Source organism: Lepidothrix coronata, unplaced genomic scaffold (genome assembly GCF_001604755.1).
Source record: "Lepidothrix coronata isolate B3197 unplaced genomic scaffold, Lepidothrix_coronata-1.0 Scaffold86, whole genome shotgun sequence".
Taxonomy (NCBI): domain Eukaryota; kingdom Metazoa; phylum Chordata; class Aves; order Passeriformes; family Pipridae; genus Lepidothrix; species Lepidothrix coronata.
In genome coordinates, this window is record NW_016690266.1 from 3,325,937 (window position 1) to 3,347,625 (window position 21,689).

At 41.7% G+C, this 21,689-nt stretch overlaps 2 protein-coding genes across 2 annotated transcripts in view; one reads left to right on the plus strand and one right to left on the minus strand.

Annotated features, from left to right (window-relative positions):
- GPR39 (G protein-coupled receptor 39) overlaps positions 1–4,829 on the plus strand; it is a 78,227-nt gene extending 73,398 nt beyond the window's left edge. Inside the window, exon 2 of the mRNA XM_017820944.1 lies at positions 4,306–4,829. Within this exon, the coding sequence (XP_017676433.1) occupies positions 4,306–4,829 (524 nt within the window). The remainder of the gene's footprint in view (positions 1–4,305) is intronic.
- Positions 3,993–20,825, minus strand: LYPD1 (LY6/PLAUR domain containing 1). Its single transcript, XM_017820945.1, has 3 exons — positions 20,638–20,825; positions 19,380–19,517; positions 3,993–5,436 (listed from the first exon to the last, which is right to left on the minus strand). Exons 1-3 carry the CDS (start codon positions 20,687–20,689, stop codon positions 5,201–5,203), a joined length of 426 nt encoding a protein of 141 aa, XP_017676434.1. The 5' UTR covers positions 20,690–20,825; the 3' UTR covers positions 3,993–5,200.
- Positions 20,826–21,689: the final 864 nt, after the last annotated feature.

Consider the following 21,689-nt stretch of genomic DNA (forward strand, 5'->3'; position numbering starts at 1 on the left):
AAGTCTCCCTCTGAACCAACTGCATCGCTGCCTGAACTTGACTCACAGCTCAGTAACCATATGCTTATATTCCACTGACAGTTGCCATTTAAATGTCAGTTTACAAGCAGATGTTGAGAACCAGGCTTTGTGTCATTAATTAAATCACAGAGATGCAAAGTTTGAGGTCTAACACTGCTTTGGGCTAATTACGAGAGCAGCAGAGTCCGGCAGACCTTGATGCACCAGGGCAGTCAGGGTTAAGCATCACAGGCAAAGGAGTGTGTACCTGAGGTCACTGCAATCACTGCCTCTGTTAATGGGCTGTAGCAGCCAAAGAAACCTGTTGTTGGTGTTGTTTGGTGACAATTGTAATGTCGTAGACAATTTCAGGTTTTGTGGGATGGCTGGCAGTAGCCAAGATAGAGACAAAACACTGGATTATAAAAGAAGACAGATTTAAGTGGTGAGGTGCAGGAAAAAAAAAAGACAAAAACCTATTCAATAGAAGAACAAGGAAAACCTGGAAGGGTGGAGAAGGAAGCCCTCTCTACTCTACCAGACATAAGCATGTATTTAAAATCCTTCCCAATAAAGTTCATAATGAATTTAATTCAGTCCCCTATGGCCCAGAGGAATGTTCTGAGTAATAAAAAAGTATTGCTAAGGGACAGATGACTGCCAAACTCCTATTCTCTGCCAGCAATGCATATTTATATTATTGGCACTTAAACACTACGTTTATTTTACTACATAAATGATCCTTTGTCACATATTAAGAATTAATACTCTGAGATTGACTTTTGGGAAGTTAGAATAATGATTCCTAAATTTAAAGCATTGTTAAATTTGCATGCTTTATTTTTAGAGGTTTGGGGTGGGTTTTTACAGATTGAAATCGTACTTGAATGTGGTCATTCCTATTTTGGGTAAACTATTTTATGGCTGTTTTATGGTTTAGCTATTTAAATTGGTTTTAGTCAAGGGTCTTTTCATGTCTTGGTTTTTTCTGGTTGTTACCTTGAAATACCTACAACAATGTTAAATGAATTGTAAGCTCCCACCCTTACTTAAAGGTTGAGATGTACTCATAGTCAATAGATAACACAAGGGCTCCTGGCTTCTGTTGGCACTGTCTAATGCACTTCTGATGATTAAACTGGAATGATTCAAATGTGTATTGGAAATTTCAAGCACCAGTAATGGAGGTTGCAGAACCACAGAGTTACTTTGTTTATAAATATCATTATTCCGTGGGAGATAAATCTCTTCTTTCATCAAGTGTGGCACTTAGTGCAGTAGTCAGGAAAATGGGGGCGGGGGGGGAAAGCCCAGAGCTACTAATTTTTTTCCCTTTAATATGGAGTAGAAGGCAAAGTTGGATATGAGATGAAATGTGAAGAATAATTCCTAGCAGGTGGCAGGCTCAAGCGAGAATGCATCAGTACTGGTGTAAGATGCAGTCTGGTTTGCATTCAAGCTGATTAAGACTATTTAAGCACCTTTGGCACATTACAGTACAACACAAACTCCTGGAGCCTCTGTCCAAGTTTGGACTGATGGCGGCAGCAGCACTGAACATATAGAGCCTTCCTGAGGTGCTCTTCTGATGTGCTTCAGTTTACTCCATACTGCCATGTTAAGTGTGAACAGTGGAGAAAATATTGTGAGTCACTCAGCATGTTTATTTACATGGTGCACCTCCTTTGAGTCAACAAGCATGTTTTCAAAGTGTAAAAATGGACAATTAGTCATCCCTGGAAAACAACTGTTTTGCAGACATCCCCTCCCATCCCCCAAAAGACTGACATCACCACACTGTGCAAGGGCACAAGCAGATAATTTTTCACCTGCTGTAAACCCTAACAAATATTCAGTTTTTCAGAACAAAAGTGTCTGAAAAATATAACATGGCATCTTAAGCACTTGGCAGTTTGAATTAAAAAGAAAGGTCAATGGCAAAGAATTCAGATACAAGCAAAAAATCAGACATCTCAGAGACTGCGGTTGAGCTTTAAAACTGAATGTACTCATTGTTTGCTCACAGTTTTTTCACAGCAGCATTCATAATTTAGGAAACTATTAATCAGCATGATGAAGTATCCTGTTTCTAACCAAGAACAACAACAACAAAAAAAATGACACAATACAGCTTATTTTCATTTCCCTTGAAAGAGATCATCTGGTAAAATTTGACGAGAAGTCTGCAGACGTGGGTTTGTGAACTTGGCATTTAAGTTGCACCAGAGAAAAAGCCCCATGGGAGCAGCAGAATCCTTTTGCTGCCTTTTTATAAGGCCCATCACAAGTCATTTCTCAGGGGGCATTATTTTCTGTTTGTCTGTGCCAAGACTGCTACCCCATATTTATTATGCTGACAGCATAAGCACTGAAGGCTACAAAATTTGCAGGACTAATACAAAATTCAGATCAACCTTTGACAGAGACACAACAGGTACTGAAAAGTGAGGCAAGGCAGCAGGGGAAGAGCAAGCAAAGAGGCAGGGAAAGGGTTGTGTGGAAATGAGAGTAAAGAAACAGTGGCTGAGGAGAGTTCTCATAGGCAAAGAACAGAAAATGGCAAAGGTAACACATTTACCACTGGCCTGCCAACAACAGCCCTTTGGGGCTCTTAATCCAGTGTTGTAGTTTAAGATGCACTCCTGGCCCCGTCCCACCAAAGTTATTGTACCATTAGGTGATTACAGAAGCAAGGGATCAAAAGGAAAACTTTTTTTGGGTAGCTCATTCAGGGAGATAATGAATTTGTTGAAGTAATTATTGCTTTCATTAGCAATTTTTTTTTTTAAAAGGCGTTTCATACCTTTCCTTTGCTCGGGGGTAGTGGTGGAGAGATCTTAGGACATACTCTGATGAAGCTCTAGCAGTTTCAAAGTTGTCAAAAATCTTTCTTCTCTTTTCTATCTCCCTTCTCTGCTACATTCATATCTTCCCACTAGAGAAGTATCATTTTCCTGGCTTCAAAAGTCAGTGTGTGCTATTTCAGAACAGCATTCCAACAGTGACCTGTTCAGTGGGGGCAATCTGACTCCGTCTAGACAGGTAAGAATTAAAATGCTTCTGTGCTGCTGTTGAGAGCAGAGGTCAGACATTGGATGAGATTAGCAATGTAACACAAGTCTGCGCAAGTAAGAACTATCCCATCAGGATACTCCCTGCTGTTCTGTGTGCCTGCAGCAGGGAAGGAGCCAGCCTGCACCTTCTGCTCCCTCCAAGTGTTCCTGTAAGGCACGTTTCCTGCAAAGAGAAAAACAAAGTGGGGACAGTAAACTGGTGGCTGCACTGTGTGCCAGTAGTGGGGGTGCAGTGAGAGGAATTACTTTGTGTACCTGGTATCTCCTGTAAGGTGTCAGGATTTCCAGTACTGACACACACCAGCAGTGAGGATGCCATTGAGGATCCAGGTGCCTTGTCCCTGCTCCGTCTCCTGCCCGGGAACAGCCAGCTCAAGTCACTGGTATGTTTCTGCAGGGCTGCTGCTCTGACGATGGCACCACCACTGCACCCTACTGAACACCACTCCACACAGGCAGAACTTTTAGACACCCAGCACTTCAGTCACCCTCTTTTTAATGCCATTAGTGATGCAGCAACATGTATTTATATTTACATATAAATACAAAATGGTCCGATATCACATTTTTAAGCATAATTTATAATCTGAAACTGCTTACACTTTCATGACTAGGTTTGGGTTTTTCTCATTTACATTCATCATTTAATTCCACTGGAATTTGATTTTTAAGAAAGCCCAACATATCTTAATTACCATAAAAAGATCCATACACATTTTACTTAAAAATAGCTTCTGTAAGAGGAAATCTACCAAAAATAACAAGAAATATATTATTATGCATACATTTTCTTTTTTGTAAAGTACAAACAAGAATCTGATCTCTTCTGGGTATTGCCTGATCTAATATGGCTATAAGTTCTATTTATTTTGTTTGTTTTTCAAAGTAAAGGGAAAGACATAAGAAATGTAAGACCAAAAACCAAAATAAAATACATTCTTTTCAAAGATACAGATGATCAGAGAATGAACACTTTGAAAACTAAAAAATGACAACAGGTACAAAGAAACACTACCCAAGCACTATGTGGCCTTTTGTCAGAGCATGTGCTGCAATGACCTTGTAACAGTTATTAAAAATAACAAACAAAAAAGTGCTACTGGCAGAGAAAGCTGTCAAGCAAACATTGAAAAATTGGTACTATTTCCTAACAAGTAAGTGCAGAACTGATAGTATTTTATGTGTTTTCCCCCATGTATGCACACCTCTTTCTTCCTCTTTCTGCTCGCAGGGCTGATCATTGCCACTCTGGCGATATGCTGGATGCCAAACCAGGTGAGAAGGATCATGGCAGCTGCTAAACCGAAGCAGGACTGGACTGTCCCCTACTTCAGAGCGTACATCACCCTCCTTCCCATCGCCGACATCTTCTTCTACCTCAGCTCGGTGGTGAACCCCCTCCTGTACAACATCTCCTCGCAGCAGTTCCGCAGCGTGTTCCTGCAGATCCTGCGCTGCCGCCTGACCATCCAACACGCCAACAGGGAGAAGTTCCTCAGAGCCAACCAGAGCTCCAGAGCGCGGAGCAGCCGGTCCCTACGCCCGCTGCTCTTCATGTCGTCGAGGCGCAATTCTTCCACCAAGGGCAACACCAAAGTTTTCCTAAGCACCTTCCAGAAGGAGCCCATGCCTGACTGCAGTCCACAGAAGCCAGGTCCTGAATCACCAGAGCCCAGCCTGGAAGCAGTGTCCCTCGAGACTAGCTCAGAGCATGGTCCAGACGCACAGAACGGCCTTTGTGAACATCAAGTATGACTTCATAAGGCAAAGTTAATGATTAGCAATGAACTTAAAAAAACACGGAAATTAAAATGACCCAGGAAAGTGACTACATCTCAAAAGGAATAACACAGATGGGTTTGTTTCCAGTTATGCAAAAAGAGCAGGAGTTCTGTATCCTGCTGGGATTTTTAAGCACACACTGGAAATTCAATCTGCTAACTGAACTCATTAGCTGCCAAAAATATCAGCCCCTCTCTCCACACAACCACTGAACTTCCCTCGCTGTTGACAGGGATTTGGAAACAAACAGAAAATAATTGCAGTGTCTTTGAAGAAAGGAGGAGACAGAACAAATTGTGTCGGGGCAAAAAAAAAAAAAACAAACCACCAAACTTGCTTGAAGTTTAGCAGTACAAAAACAACAGAGTAAATTTAAGAAGCAGAACAGTGGTTATCACTTGTGCCCTTGGCACCACACCAGAATTCCCCCTCTTCTTCGGCCGGGGTCCATTGCAGAGCGGAGTGTTGCAGCAGCTGATGCAAACAGAGTTCACCTTCCCTGGAGAACAGAAGGACTGGTACCCAGCAGAGGCGATCAGACATGCAGCTGAAGACGCGCAGGACTTGCGGTACATGATTCCTGTGACACAGAACAAAGGTTACTTAGTTTGATGTGAACATGGTTTTGCTTTATAACAGGGTTCATGCTTGAAAACTGTTGCAAAACCAGTTTACGTTCCCAAAGCAGTGCTGGTGATTAAGGCAGACACCTCAGTGGTGACACGACCAACAACTCTGCGCTGCAGGAGCAGCACAGTCACTCTGCTTTGGATTTCTCTAGTTTGATTCTGGTTGGAACCAAAAATATTACAGACCTGATTTACATAATGTATATCAAATGATGCATTTTATAACTGGAATTTTTCATCTTTCAGAATAAACTGTCTGAATAACTATAACTGAAATGCAATTACTGAGAAAATTAGTTTTGTTTCTATTGCTGAACAAGTCTGAGTTAAGGTGTCTAAGTAATTACAGCTTTCTATGCTGTTAATTTGTCTTTTGAGTGTTTTTTTTTTCCTTTTCTTGTTCCTTCACCACACACAGACAAGAAACCAAGAGTAAAAGGAGAATGAATATCAGCAAAACTTTCATCCTCTCCCCTTCCTCTTTAATTTTTTTTTTTAAAGAAAAACTATAAGTGCTCTTCCAGGTAATCTCAGTTCTTGCTTGCCTTTGAAGTTTAATAACCTCAACAACAAAAATTTCCATTTCTATAGGAACGTCTTGTCTGAGTTGAAAGTCTTCTCTTTTTTAATGTAATTTAAATTAATTTTAATTAATAATCTAATTTATAATTTCTCAAATTGTTTTTAACTGAAAAAAAATACATTCTAATGTACACAGCTGTTATTTGAACATGGTTTTTAAAGGCTTTAAAATACACAGTTGTGTTTTCTCAAGCTGCAGTGGAAAATGGTTATGGCAGTTCCACCACTCATTCCTCTAATATTCTCCTGCAACTGATACAGTAGAAATTGTGTCTTAGAAAAACAGACACATAACAGAAATAGATAATGGATGGTTTGCTCCTATTGCCTTGCAGTTACAAGGAGAGGTAAATATTTCCAAGAATAAAAATCACTGTTCCTTTTGAACATGGGATTCTCAAAAAGTTGTTTTTTTTTTCCTCCTGAAGAGCATGGGAATAGGATTCTCTTGAAGAATGGTGCTTCTCCATCCTATATCATAGTCCTAGAATGTTTTCAAACCCACAATGATGGAGACATTTTTTTGGAGGGAGTGAAGCAGGAATATGACCCATAGGTACCGAACATGCAATACCTGCAGGTACCTGTTCAGTCCCCAGGGACTTTGGAAACAAACACTACAGCACCTTCATGATCCAGTGGATACCTCTGCAGTGGCAATGGGCACTGCACTACTGAAGGCTGCGGGTAGAACACTGTTTGTTTGGGTTGTGCTCAGAAAGAAGGATTTCCTGTCTTCAGAAACTTTTAATTAAAGCAATTCTTTTATACTGTCACAACACTGCTGCCATCCCAACAATGCAAGGGTTTCCTTATTTTGTGTTCTCCCTCTGCAAATCTCAAGCCTGAAACGTTTTGAGGCTATCTATCTTGTTAAACTTATGAAGAGAAGCCCTCAAGTGAGTGTTAAATCTTCCTCTGTCTCCAGTGAGCTTCAATCAATCAACACAGCAGGTAGAGCCTTTTCTTGAGAAGGAAGAGGAGCTACAGGCTGTTCTCGCTGTAACAGCAAAGGCACACAGATCAAGCAGCACTGCAGTAATCTTTATTACTACAGCTTGCAAAAAGAAGGGAGCTCTGTCTCTGTTGACAAACCACTCTTGTCAAGAACCCTCAACGGTGCTGCCACTGGTTGGCTTTACAATACCGAAATCTCAGTTGATGTTCCCCACAAGAACCTGGTACTTTTCCACGTTCCTCCTGCAGTATTCCCAGAGCCAAGGCATAAATGACCCTTCCCATGTCTACAATTAACTTTTTTCCTTCCCCCTTCCTCTTGAGAAAGGAATCCTGTATTCAGTGAAACTAGGCACAGTGATTGTCCTCTGTTCCCTAATCCCACATCTCCCCATCACATATTATTTCTCTGTAACTACAGCCAGCTATCATTCCTCAGTCTTCCATATCAACAGCAGTGAATTTGACTTTCCCCTCAAAGACCAAGCCTCCAAAAAGCTTTTGACACTGGCATATTTCCTATTCCTGTAATTTTATAGATCACTCTCTTCCTGCCATTTCCTTTTCACAGGTTTCCTGCTAAGTCCTGTTCACAATTTGAACCAATAAGTGATTTATTAGTTTGGGTCCCTGAAATATCACACTTTGCACTTCTTCCATAGATTAGGAGATTAGAATTGTTCAGAGCTGTGAACAACTAGATGATGCTCTTTGAGGCATGGTTTTCACCAGGCAACTCCAGGAAACCTCTACTCCATGTGTTTACAACAGCTCTGTTCTCCAGGATCAATTCCACAGAACAATCCTGAGCATCTTTTGAAGTCAAAACACAGTATTCCTGTACAGACTGAAATTTTATTTCTCAAAGTTTCATGAACAGATGAACCACGTTCACACCCAAACAGAGAGAATAATCTAACTAAGAGTAAAAAATTTGTAATGCTTCTCCTGTGGCTTTTCTGTAAATGTCTTACAACAGGAAATTACAGTCCCAAATGACTCTTTATCCCCATTCCCAGCTCTAATCTGAATTGTAACATGATTTTTTACATAAATAAAAAAGTTAGTATTTCTATCAGCTTTTCAATAGCTCCTTGGCTAATGACGTGCCCTTCCATCCAAAATTTCGTCTTTAAGTACTAATAGATTCTTTTGATCTTACAAATCAGCTGCTATCACACTAAGTGCTTTTTTAAGAAGCACCGGGTATGAAACAAACTTGATCAGCATAGAAAGGCTCTGCTGTTTCTCTTGTTCTGCTGTATCCTTACAGCAAGTTACAAATGCAAACAGACAGAGGTTGATGGAAAAAAGAGATAATGTTAGCACTACAGGAGTGACATTTTTAAAACAATTGAGCTGAGAACTTCACTTATTCTTAAACCTTGTTCCTATCATATAGTGATTCCAGATTAATTGTGGTAGGATATAAATTAGTATAACTGACTTCTGTGGTTTGATGGCAGGGAAACAATCTCCTTGCTCCAGCAAACAGGTTAATGGACCCCAGTAACTGCAGCTCACCCCAAGTTCAGACGGGACAGCAGCATCCTTTCTGGGTTATATCTAGAGATGTCTCCTCAAACTCCTCCTTTGCAGTGGATTATTGTACTGCTGAACCATTCCAAAACGATTCCCGAGATCTTCCTGAATCATTTGCCACCAGCAGGTTGAACTGCAGACAGTTCTTCAAAGTGGTTATCTGCCTCATAAGACTCATACCACAGACATAACTGCTAATTACCAGGTATTCTTGCTTGAACAATCAGCTTGATACATGCATTAACATATCACCCAGAAAAATAACTGCAAATCTTTCTGGAAGCTTTTCTTCTATCTCAGATTGTTCTGAGTAGCTGGCTAGGTGAGGAGACTACGTTTTACACTCTGCTTTTGCCAGGATGGGGTCATTCCCAGTTATCTACCTTCAACAACTAGTACACAATTTCTATTTACTCCTACTCAATTAGTATATTTACTGCCCAATCTCTTGATGGATTAGCCCTGAGTAATTTTTCCCTTTTCATGGATTCAGCAGCCCCCCAACAGCATTGTGGTTATGCATATATGTAGGCACTGTAATGATAGTTTACTGTGAAGTACCCACTACTGACAAATTGATTTTCCTTCATTTTCGCTTCAAGGTTTGTGGAGGTGGCCAAGGATGTAGTTCAAGTACAAGTACTTTTAAGAAGAGAGGGAAGTACACAGAACTAGAATAGCTGTGTGATAACACGCTAATATTCTACACCCTCTCCTGTCACCAAGTACCTACTACAACTACATTTGTTTCCAAGGCTTTTTTTAAAGCAGCTTTGGGCTTAAATTTGACATTGAGAATTTATTCCTAGACTAAGCAACTTGCCTATTGTTACATCTCTCTCTTCCCCACAAGTGATCACATATTTAGACAGTGTCAAGGCCTAAATTACTATTTCTGCCTTATTCCAGTGAAGTGATGGATGTAAATCTTAAGGCTTTTCTATAGTTTCTGCTTGCAATATTGATTTTCTCACCTACATCCAGTCTAGTCCTGTGTGTCTGCACGTTGGCACTGTTTTGGCCATTTTCAAATGCATTCTGTCTTGATAGCAACAAACAATTCAAGCTACAATTTATTCAAATCCAAAAGTGAGTGTTCTTCCATCTACCCTGTCTGCAGAGCCCAGTACATTTCTCTTGAATAACAGCTTAACTTGTTACTAGGACAACCAAAAAAGGTGACATCACACCTACTTCTTACACTATGTGTATGCAGAAGGCACCAGAAGATCCAAGTTTTTTCTCTTACTGATTGAAAAGGATCTTATAAGGCACCTCTAATTCTTCTGTTCTAGCAGGTACAGACAAAAAAGAGGCAGTGTAAGCATGACTCTCCAACTTTTAAGAGCAAACCATACCGCAAGCAGTATGCAAGTTCAGTTTGCACCTGTACTCCCAAGACCATCCTTCAGCAAAATATGTAGAGGGTCTCTGAAGCCAAAATAGGCAACTAGGATATCACCACTGAGACCAGTGACCTAATTTCTAACAAAACAGTCACCTTCCCATTCCCATGACCCCACTACTCTGAAGCTGCTTTCTGCAATGGCACAGCTCAGCAGGAAATTGCAGCCCTCTGCTTCACCCCAGATCAGTCTATGGCCTCATGGCCACTAAACTCTTCTCTCTAAGCTTGACTCAGTCAAGTAGACAATGTCCTTTGCCCAACACAAACTTTTCCAAGTGTGACAACCCACTCCACATGAAATGCTCTCTACCTTATGGGCTATGGCTGACACTCCTCATTTTTAAAGAAAGCTTTTTCTACACCCTTATGTACATATCCAGCTTCAAAGGCACACATAAGGTAAGTCTGCAACTCATTCCACAAACACTGCTTTAGCAAAATCTCCTCCACATACTCTGAGTAGATCTGCAACGTCAAATATTTTGGAGCATAATAAGTAGTCTGTGACCAACTAGGGCCCAGCAATGAGGCCTCCTTGAACAGTCACAAACCATCTTTTCAAGACTGGACCATGTGCTGGAGGCAAACACAGAGCTGTAACTTCAGGCACGTAGAAAAGTTCTGTATCTTAAGTTACTGAGAAAGCTAACAAGGCAGATAAGACAAGTCTGAGGTTTGCCTTTAGAACTTTGGCAGAATTTCCATTCAACTTTAAATTTGGTATTTAAAACCTTGCCCATCTTCTCCAAGCAAGCAGTGGAAAACTGGCCAACAGTGGACAATTCATATTGTAGCACACACAATCCATGAGAAGCCCCCAAAATTTGTCCTCTCTCACATTAGCATACTGTCATGACTTGTGTGTGACCTGTTTTGGGTATTCTCTTAATGTTGTTTCTCACAAAGACAAAGACTGTGTTTATGAACCAATATTCCCTTTATTTTAATATCCTGAGTGGTTCCAACCATCTTATATCACTGAAACATTCAATTTTCTGATTTTGTGAATCTGCAAGTTTTCCTTCTTATTGTGCATAGACAATGTCTGCTCTGCCTATCCATGTTTTGCCAGGATGGGGTCATTCCCAGCTATCTGCCATGCTTTGTGATTTAATAATATGTCTCATCCTTTATTCTTTTTGCCCTAAACTGTCACTTTTTTACCCTGCACTCGAGTGCAATGCATCACCCAGTAGGAGTTACAAAAGCTCTTTTGTGACGTCTGCCAAAAACTAAAATGAGAACTTACACTAGTGCAAGAACAACATGTAAACATCCCTTTCTAAGGAAAATAATATAAATGTGACTATTTCTGGATTTTACTGTATCAGTAATGCTCAAAATTAGGTTCAGACAAATAGGTTTGTAAATTATATTTTTTAGTTTCCATATTAGGTTTTATGCCTATCATACAGAGACAGACTCCAAAGTTCCTATCGTGATTTGCAGTTTTCTAGAGGAAGTGCTTATAAATATTTTATCTAATAAAGTCCTAAATATCTTAGAAGGTGACTGAATGTTGAAAAGCAATCAATCATTTTTTTGACATTGTGCTTCCCCAAATAACTGCCATTTTAGTCAGACGACGTTTTTATTGGTATAAAAGATAAATTAAGATTCCTCAACACATAGCCTTTCATCTATGACTGTAAATGCATTGTTAAAAAAAAACCAAAACAAACAGTTTGAGTGTAAAGTATAACCATATCCAACTATGTCCTCTATGTGTTTCATTTTACAGTAACTCTTCCTATCCTTGTGAACTCCGGAGAGAAAGTTGAGGAGAGAAGGGGTTTAAATAATTTGCACCTTGTCAGACATTTTATCATGAAATTTACTAATTGCCTTATAAACAGCTAATACCAGCAAATTAAATATTGTAAGCTACCACAGTCAGTGTTTTCCAGATGAAAAAAAAAAAAGGCACTGAAATTATGTGACTTGAAATCTATTGCAAAGCTACGTCGAGCGCTTCCTGATTTTTAATCTTGTGTCTTAGGACTGCAGCTATTTCATCCTGATCCTCCTTTGATGCATTCAGTAGACAAGATAAAAGCATATTCACATCATTAGGCTCTTGCAGAGTATACAATTCTGTAAAAGAAAAATAAAACAAAACAGAAAGAACCCACATCCCGCCAGACTCTACCTGGTTGAATTAGCATATTCTCATCACAATTTTCTGTGAAAACTTAATATCGTCACAAATCCTCCACACATTTGGCACTTTTTAAAAGCTGCACTTCTTTTTCAGGAACTAACAGGAAGCTTTTGACAATGAAAGGCTGGCCTTTTAACTCTCCTTCTGACCCTCACTGACATGACACTTTGCAGAAATTAAATCAGCTCAGAAGAAAGCTGGACAATTGTTGACTGACAGAGGACAAGGGTTTAGATTACCATGATATCTCTTTGTAAGTCATGCCTTCTAATTCTGGTACTGGAAATATGACACAAACCAGCATTGTTAATAACAGAAAACAGCACAAAGTAGTCTTTGTCACTGCTTGCAGCATCACAAAGCTGAAGCAAAGCATTAAAATGCTTAAAAATGCATAGGCTGAGAAAGTGAAGTACAGCAGCTAATGGTGGTACTGTCAAATATTTTTTTAAAGCCATGGGAGGCTACAAATGAGAGGTCAAAGCTCAAATTTCACCTGCATATCAAATTCCTTTGTTTCCTACTGCCCTTATTAATTTCTCTGCTCACTAATGTGGACTTACAGTCAAGCACTAAAATGTACAATCTTCCCAACAAAAGAGGCTCACAGCCTTCCATCATCTCCTCTTTCCTGATACAGAGGTATCGAGATCTAAATGTCCTTGGGTATCAAGATCCAAATATACTCGATCTTCGAGAGAGAGAGGTAAACTTAAGACTCAATTTTCAGAATCCCATATAACCATTTTCCTTGGCAATCCTTGTTTGCTGAAATGAAGCAATAGCCCTTATGTCTTTACAAATGTTAAAATGCTATACCCTTGCAATAAGTCCCATAAATAATTTTACACATGAATAGTCTTGCTGCAACCTTAATTAGTGTCCTTACCAATTTCAATGGAATGCCTCATATGTTGACACTTGCACACCAGAACTTTGGAAATTCATTCCCCCTTTATATATTTAGCTATTTTCATGCTTACAGTTTTACAGCCTGTTCAATTTAAGAGTAGGATTTGCCTGGGTTTTATATAACTTGTTCCACTTTCAAAGACTTATTGGTAATTTGGCAAAACCGGTTTCATCAAGTTTTCAAAAAAATATCCAGACTACGATGGAAAAACATAGATAGAAACATAGAAATAAAACTATTTTGGGTTAATTAGAACTCATTTGCCAATGTTTTGATAAGGTCACTGGGAGCTAAGACAAGTGATAGGGTCAGGCCACAAGAAGGTTTGGAAAAACAGACTGCACGTAAAATACAATAGGAAATCTCAAAGGGGTTTAAGAGACACCCAGCTGTGGGCACTGTATCATCACAAAATTAATTTGTATACCTTTTATACAAGCCTGAGGAAAAAAATAACAAAAAGCTATTGTCCATGTCCTGTGAAAAATGAAATTCACTGGACCAGATACCACATCTTCCTTAAAATAATATAGACTTCATCACTTCTGCACATGGGTTTTTGTCATGACTTGAAAGTCATAAACTGCTTGAACTTAACTCCGCTGTAGCTTTTCTGTACTGAAAGAAAGCCAGAACAGCAACCTACTACCTACTGTCCATAATTCCTCCTTAGCTGACACACTTGGGTCAGCTCATTGCATAAGTGGCTGCAAGTTTTCTGAGCAACCCAAAGATTTGAAAAAATTTACAATAAGCAAACGGCTTTGGCATCTGAAAAAAGTCTTTCTGAATGGTGATAGATCCACAGCTCCAAGTTTTCAGCATACAGTGCAAATTATCCACATACGTAGTAAGTCTTTTAAAATTCAATATCAAAAGTGAACTGCTTGTTTCCAACATTGGTTACTATGTCTTCATTTCACTGGGCATCTAGTAGCACAAAACAGGATGTTATAGGTATACCAATTGTCCCATGCAACATTTTTTTTTTTTTTACATTGTCAGTAAAGATTTATTATATTATGCTTTATTTTGAATAAAAATAATTCAGAAGTTATTTTATGTTGATACACTTTGAACAACAGAGAGCGTAGAAGAAAACAAAACAAAAAATCCAGCAGCAGCTCAGTGGATGTTTCTTACTGTTTCTAAATGGATACAGGGGATTGAGCTACTACCTATAAAACTTTAATGCCTGAAGAGATTCTGAAGACATTAAACTTTGTTCTCTGTTTTAATCATTTTGTCAATGAAAGTACACCAGAGCACAATTTCCCCTTGATACCAGTATGCAATTAGTACTAGTACTAATGGATGCTATACATGAACAGAAAAAAGTATGTGCTATACAGAAAAAAGGAAGTGCTTATGTAATCCTTAACAGCCACACACAAAGCAACTCAATCATGGCATCAACACAGTGCAACAAAACTGAGTATTAATCACAGGTAGGAAAATTACCATAGGCCAACTCATCACTCAGCGTAGACACTGATAAAACAAACAACTGGAAAGCAAATACTGAAAAGAATTCAAAGAAATAGATAAAATAAAATTATAATTCAATCCTGAGATCATGATCTTGCTCATGCTGTTCCCATGCACTACTTTTAAGCACACAATTACAGCAGTTGCTTTAATTACACTGCAGGATTACATCCTATGTAAATATATTAAAAGGACCGTTGTACACCAAACAAATAAGCAAAGTTTGTTGTTGCAGATTAATAGAAATAACAAGGTCGTTTCCAAATTTGCTTGCAAAGAAAAATTCCTGACATTTTAAAGTATCAGTCTTGCTATCACAGTTCTTTTTTTTTTTTAATCTTACAAAAGCAAAAGTTAGTAAAAGTACATTCATAACTACATTAGAACACAAGGTTCCAAAACACTGGAACACAATTGTTCCAAACATGCACATGGGCAGGTTTACTTACAGAGAATTCCAAGAAATTTAGACTGGCTACCTCTCTGGGCTGATCGTCTCATCCTTCCTGCTTTATTTCTCTGATGTATTCACGTTGCAAGTTGCATTTTGCCTTAAGTAGGTTTTAGATCAGCCTTTAAACTCTGATAGCTCTTGCCCTCAGTAAAAGGCAAATGGTAATGATAATTACCATTATCAGTGTGTTTTCTATGATATATGAGCGTATACACATTATATACTCATCTACACATCACCAAGATGTTTCATCTGATCCCAATATACTGCGGGATTTATTCGTTCCTACACATTTTCTAGAAGTGAAGGAACACCGACACTTCTAAGTTAAAAATCCATAGGAAGGAGAGAGGCAAGTGGGAGCAGGAAATCTGCCATGGGTATTTCCACAAAGTATCTGCAAATGGAATTATTGTAAGAACTTTGATCCTTTTTCAAACATTTAAGCTACACAGTTTTCAAACATCTGCTTATTCACTTGAAGACTGCTCTAGAAACTTATCCTTTACAATTAATTTCTGAGACATGAGAAAATTACATGGTATCATCTTGAGTGCCACTTTTAATTCTGATCCTTCCTCCCCCTGAAGAAAAGATTTTTTTTTTTTAAGATTTAATTAAAATACTAGTTTGTAAGATTCTGTATCACAGGCAAAATACCACCTTGTCCTGTATCTCCCACTGGAACAGTATGTTAACATAAACATAAAACTTCCTCTAGCAAAATTTTTAAATACAACTCAGCTTAAAGCGAGAAAATTTTATAATTTACTTGACAAAGTCTCCGGTTCTGTGCACTGACAGACCCCCAAAGTGCAACTGAAACACAAACTGCCACAGCAAAGTGCATGTCCACAGGGGAGGCAGAACTATACTATTCCACATAATCACTTAATCTGATACATGCTTGTGTATCACTCAATTCTCAATTCACTGTAAGATGTGCAATGAAGTAAATTCCTACCAGACACTACAAACAGCTGAGATAACATGCCAGATGATCTAATCCAAAATATGAGTTACTAACACTTGCATTCTTAGCTGCTCACATCAGAGGCTGCCACACTAACAGCCACTTTTTAAGCTCTGGGTTAAGAACATGCCTATGCTGCTATTTCTCACCTGGACCTGGTTCTCCAGAAATTGAGATAGTGTTCTGAGAGAGCACAGTGACATCTAAAGCACTAACCCTAATTTTAGAGCAACTGAAGGGAAATGGTTTAACTATGATCAGGCATAAGAAACTTTTTGCAACATAAATGGGAAAAGCTGCACAGAGTTGTAGTTCACCACCATGTTGCTTTTACTACGGGGAGTTTAATACAGAAACGAAGCTGAATCACAGAGCTGCCACGGCACAACTCCATGAACACTAACAAATACATAGGAAAAGAGTCACTGGCCACACACTGGGGACTGTATGACACACCACAGAATGTAAGCCAGCAACCCCCTTGATAGAAAACACACAGATTAATGCATACTGCACAGGAAGGGTGGCTACATCAACTCACACCATGAAGTTCATCACAAAATACTGCATTTAACTTTTAAATAAGGTTTGAGAGAACTTATAACACTTCGCTCACTGACACAACTATATTTTATTAAGGACAGAAATGGGTTAAAATACAAACATTACACTGCTTTGACTGTATCTAGTCAAGAGGAAAAACTCTAATTATGAGATTGTGCTGTCAAATAAATGCAAATTCACATCTTTCATATTCTGCGTTAAAAACTCAAACTCAAGTCTATTCTAAATTAAAATCAATATTTGAAACATTTCAGTTTCTAGTAATAGGCAACAACCAAAAGAATTGAGTTATGAAATGTACTGTTAGGAGTAGAATGAATTATTAAATAAAACTTGTGAAAGTAAGGCATTTATATTGCACACATTTAAATATCAATTAGGAAAAAAACCAATAAAGGATGATGAACTAAGTCATATCTGTTTTACAACCAATCCTCTCTAAAACTGACTGAGGATAACAGAGAAACTAAGCTTGCAATGTAAATTTCACTGTTTGAAATAGGTTAAAAATTTCAATTCATTAACTAGCTGAAATTTACAATCTCTAAGCTTAAAATTAATAAGAACTGCATTTATAGAAGTAAATTAAATAGAACAGTGGCACCTGCTATGCACAGCATGCTAGTTACCTCCTAAAGGAAAAATCCAAGGATCTGCTCAGAGAAAACATAGAATTGCAGAAACAGAAAAAAAAAAAACACCAAGAAGTTTGTTTTAAGAACTCCATATTCCTATACTGCAAACCATTTCTTCATAGGAGTAATGGCAAATTATGCATCAATGTGTGTCTAAAATGTATTAAAACTGTTCCAGTTTGTATTTTCAGTGTACCACAGTCACGCTGGCCTTGCCTGCCAGGCTGAGAGATGCACAACCACCTATCCCACCCTCCTCATCCAGCACACAAGTGGCTGTGAGTGCACGAGTGCAAGCTGACTTATCCAGAAGACTTGCACTTCAATCTGCAAGGGGTTTACTCAGCTGAAAACACCTTTCTAACACTCATCTGAAGGGAAGATTACAGATATGTTTCTGGAAGTTGATACAGGCTGAGGTTGTATTGAAATAAAAACATGAAGGAATCAGGCAAGGTATTAAAAAACTCCAAACAGCAAACACCAAACACCTGTTAAGAATTAAATGAGGACTGACTTTTTTGTCTATGTCTACAGCCCTCCAAATCACCACAACATCCATTCCAACCTACTGAAGTACTACAGAAGCTGTGGGGTGGAGATAGCAAAGCCTTCAAACAATCATTTAGAGATATTCAGACTTTAAAAGGACCTTGCAAGCCGTAACTATCTCATATCCCCACTATCCTTTCCAAGTAAACTTGAAATATAATACCCCGGAAAAATACAGCTTGAAAGAGACTAATCTTTCTTTAAACATACAGCTTTTTCTCTATGCTGGAGAGGTTCTAAGTATTTCACAGCAATAGTCACTGTAGATGGTGTTATCCAGGATGAAACGCTGTCAGCTACTTTTGATGGGTGGTAACAATTGTTATTATTTATCTAGGATTCATTACATGCTGATCTGAAATGGCCAGCGCACATGGAACTAACTGACTGATAAGCACTTGGAAGATACTGCTGAGTAGTTTGCCAATGCCAAGAACCATTGTTACTGTTCAAGACGGATGGCTGCACACATTTGTAGGTAGAGAGGCATCCTGCTGTTCCCAAAGGACTTGCTGAGAAAGGACAGGCTATAGCTTGATCTACATTAACAGCATAGGAGTTCTTTACATCAGAGAACTCCACGCTCTAAAGCACTGCCCTCAGCTGCAAGATGTGCAATCCCAGAGATCAGCTTCCCCTTAAATCAAGATTCTGAAGTCCCAGCCTGTTCCCTGCTCCCTAAACTACTGCTTGCTGCAGAGGCCATGTCCAGGCTGAGACTCCCCAGTGAGTTACTGTTGGATGCCCATTCTAATGCCCAGTGTCCTCACGGCTGCCTGCAGTCAGAGTAGGAGGGCTGCATGAGCTCCAACTCCTACAAACACACTTCCTTGCCATTCCCTAATAAACTTCTTGCCTTCTACTCATGTAGAAAGCTAGAGCAACACTGACAGTTCCCTCTAAATTTCAAATGCCTTCCATGATACTTAATAAAACCCAGTCACTTGTACCACAGCTCAAAAGACAACAGAAGCAAGATGCAGAATCATGGCTAGTTTCCTCCTGAACACATTTATCTCCAAATATGAGAACTTTAATATTAATTACAGTAAGAGAAAAAAAAAAAACAAACAACTTAGAAAATTGGTATAGCAAAGAAATCCATTTGAGCCCTTCCTCTGACCCCCTCCTCTTCCCTCCATAAACTTCCCCAAGTTACTGGGCATTTTTTAAATCCCTCTTTCCCTTTTGTTTGATGGTTTCTTTAATGGATGAAAGAAAAGATGACTATACTTTCCTTCCCTTAAGATGAACCTTCAGAGTATATAAATTGCTTGAGTAAATATAAGAAAGGAGGGAATTACTAATTTAATGCTCTTCCATCTCTTGGGGAAAAAGCCCATGTAATTAACTGTAATGAGATTAAACTAACTTGTTGTTATTAATTTTCCAGTGCTGAAAACTAAATCTGAGACCCATAAGACTGTGTATTAACCAGCTTTATCAACATTTGGCTTGCATCCTTCAGTTTTTACACCAGTTTTGAAGGAAAATTATTAACTTCTTTGAGTTACAAAGTCATTCAGAAGTATTAGTAATTGAATCTGGTCCCTTTAGGTGGGAACACCAGATTCATCCATAACTGAAGACTGTGAATGGGTGGAACCAAAAGCAACAAATGCTATCCAAAGCAAATAAAGAGAATAATAATTATTAAATTCTTACCAAAACTTTTTTCCATTACTTCTTTCTGACACATATCTTGAACATTCACTGTACAATTCACGATGAACTCTGGAGAAGAGCAGTCATTATTTAGCTGGAACTCCTCACACTGGTAACACTGTATTTGCAAGGCCAAACCTGGAACACATAACATTTTGTTCAAAATCATAGAATGCTTTGGGCTGGAAGAGATCTTGTAGATCATGTCTTTCCAACCCCCTGCCACACATTGCTCAAAGCTCCATCCAACCCAGCATGAATAGTAGTAATAATATTAAAATAACTGTAAAAAAAAAGAACCAACCACAAAACCAAACCAAAGAACCGACACGTGCCAGGAATCTTCCTTATCTTTCCCTCTTCGTATTTCGCTGTTCCTAACTACTCCACAGCTCAGCGAAAGTATCCCTTTGACAAAAATAAAGAAAAACAAACGTGCCGTCCGCTCAGCTGAGCCCAAGCGCTACGGGCTCAGCACCTGGTGTGATGATGGTCCCTCCGTTCCGCGGGGCGGCCGCTCCGGCGCTGGGGACGCTGCCGCCAGGAGGCGACGGGTACGGACACGGACACAGACACGGACACCGGTACCGACACCGACACCGGCCCGCAGCCGCTTCCCATCGCCCATCGGCTCGCCTCGGGGGTGCCCCTCAGCACAGCGGGCTGAAAACTACCCCCGCCCTGGAGAGAGCAACCCGGCTAATAGATACGCTTCGGCTCTTATCTATGCCGACGGGTTTACTTAGTTACTAATTAATTACAAATGATTTAATTACTATTTTGCCGCGCACAATTACAGCGGTGGAGCATCCTTCACCTCCCCTCCTTTATCATGCAAAACGAGACGCTCCGTGCGGCTCGCCAAACAGCCGCCTCTCCCGGCGTTCCGCCAGCGGTTCCCGCACCCCTCGCCCCGCAGCGGGGACCCGCAGAACCCCGTGGGTGCCCTCCGGCGGCGGGACTGAGCCCGCTGGCCGCCGACCCCCTCGCCCAGAGAGGCGTGCGCGGCGCCCGCGGTCAGCAAGCGGCATCCTCCGAGTCCCGCACCGGGAGCTGCCTGCGGAGCATCACCTCGCCCCGCGGGCCCCCCGCGCTGGGGACACCGGGCGGGCGGCGAGGGGCTCTCTGCGGGCAGGACAGCGCCAGCTCCGTCGAGGGGCTGCGAGGGGACGAAACCTCCCCGCGGCCGCTGCGGGCAGCGACGGACAGCTCGGGCTGTCCGCCCGCGCCGCCGGGGGAGCGGCGCGGAGCTCCTTACCTGGAGCCAGGCACAATCCCCAGAAAGTTGCAGCGAGGAGGAAAAGCCGCATCCTCCCGGAGCCGCGGCCGCCGGGATGGCGTGCAGTCGCGAAGGGGCATCAGAAGCAGGGAAGCAGCGGAGACGCCGCGCACTTGTGCCGCTTCCCCGCCGCCTCCGCTCCGGGAGCGGCGCCCCGGGAGCAGGCGGCGGAGCCCGCCCGGCTCCCGCCCTGCCCAGCCCCGCGCCGCGCTCCAGCCTCGCCGGAGTTGAGCGCTGAGACTGAAGAAACTGTAGGAGAAAGCGAGAGCTGGGGGACGGCTCCCCCCCCCTCCCGCCCCCAGCACCATGTGATGCCGGCGGAGCGGGGCGGGGATCCCCACCAGCCGCCCCGCACTTCGCTGGGCGCAGTCTGGGGACGGGAAGAGTTCAGCGAGGGAGGAGACCTCCCTCGCTTCTGCCCCCGCATTGTGAGCTCGGCGTGAGGCTCGCACGGCGCTGCGGGGGGACCCCGCGATCCTCCGCCCGCCGGGGCGGCTCGTTCGTATCCCCCGCCCATCCCTCCCCTCCGGGAGCGGGGCACAGGCTCCGCGCGGTGGCTCCGCTCGCCCCGGTCCTCTCCGTGTCCCCGCCTGCCCGAAGCCCACAGGTGGCAGCCGGAGCACTGATGGGCCGGGCCCGCTGCGAGGCGTCGCTCGTCTCCCGCAAACGCCTCGCAGAACCCGCGTCTCCGGGAGGGGCCGCGCCTCTGCACTGCGCCCTCCCCCCGACCCCCTGGAAGGGAATTCAAGCACGACAAAATGGGGGAAGAGGGGCGCGGTAGCCGCCTACGTGCCGGTGCGGCGGGCAGTCCTCCGCCTCCTCCGCGGACGCGCGGCGGGATGGGGGCTCGGAGGGTCCGGAGGCGGGGGGAAGTGGGCTGAGGCCATGGGAGCTGATGGTGGGTTGGGATGGGGTAGTCTTAGGCGGTGGGATCCACTGACGGGGCGGGATGGGGTGGGCTGAGGCGGCAGGAACGGCGAGGAGCCGTCGGAGTGCGGGGCAGAGCCCGCCCCGGCGGAGGGAAGGGCGAC

Coding starts and splice junctions, on each gene's coding strand:
- LYPD1 (XM_017820945.1), bottom strand. CDS start 20,689: ATGCGGCTTTTCCTCCTCGCTGCAACTTTCTGGGGATTGTGCCTGGCT. Junction 19,518..20,637: donor GGGATTGTGCCTGGCTCCAG/GTAAGGAGCTCC, acceptor TATGTGTTCCAG/GTTTGGCCTTGCAAATACAG. Junction 5,437..19,379: donor AGTAATGGAAAAAAGTTTTG/GTAAGAATTTAA, acceptor TCTGTGTCACAG/GAATCATGTACCGCAAGTCC.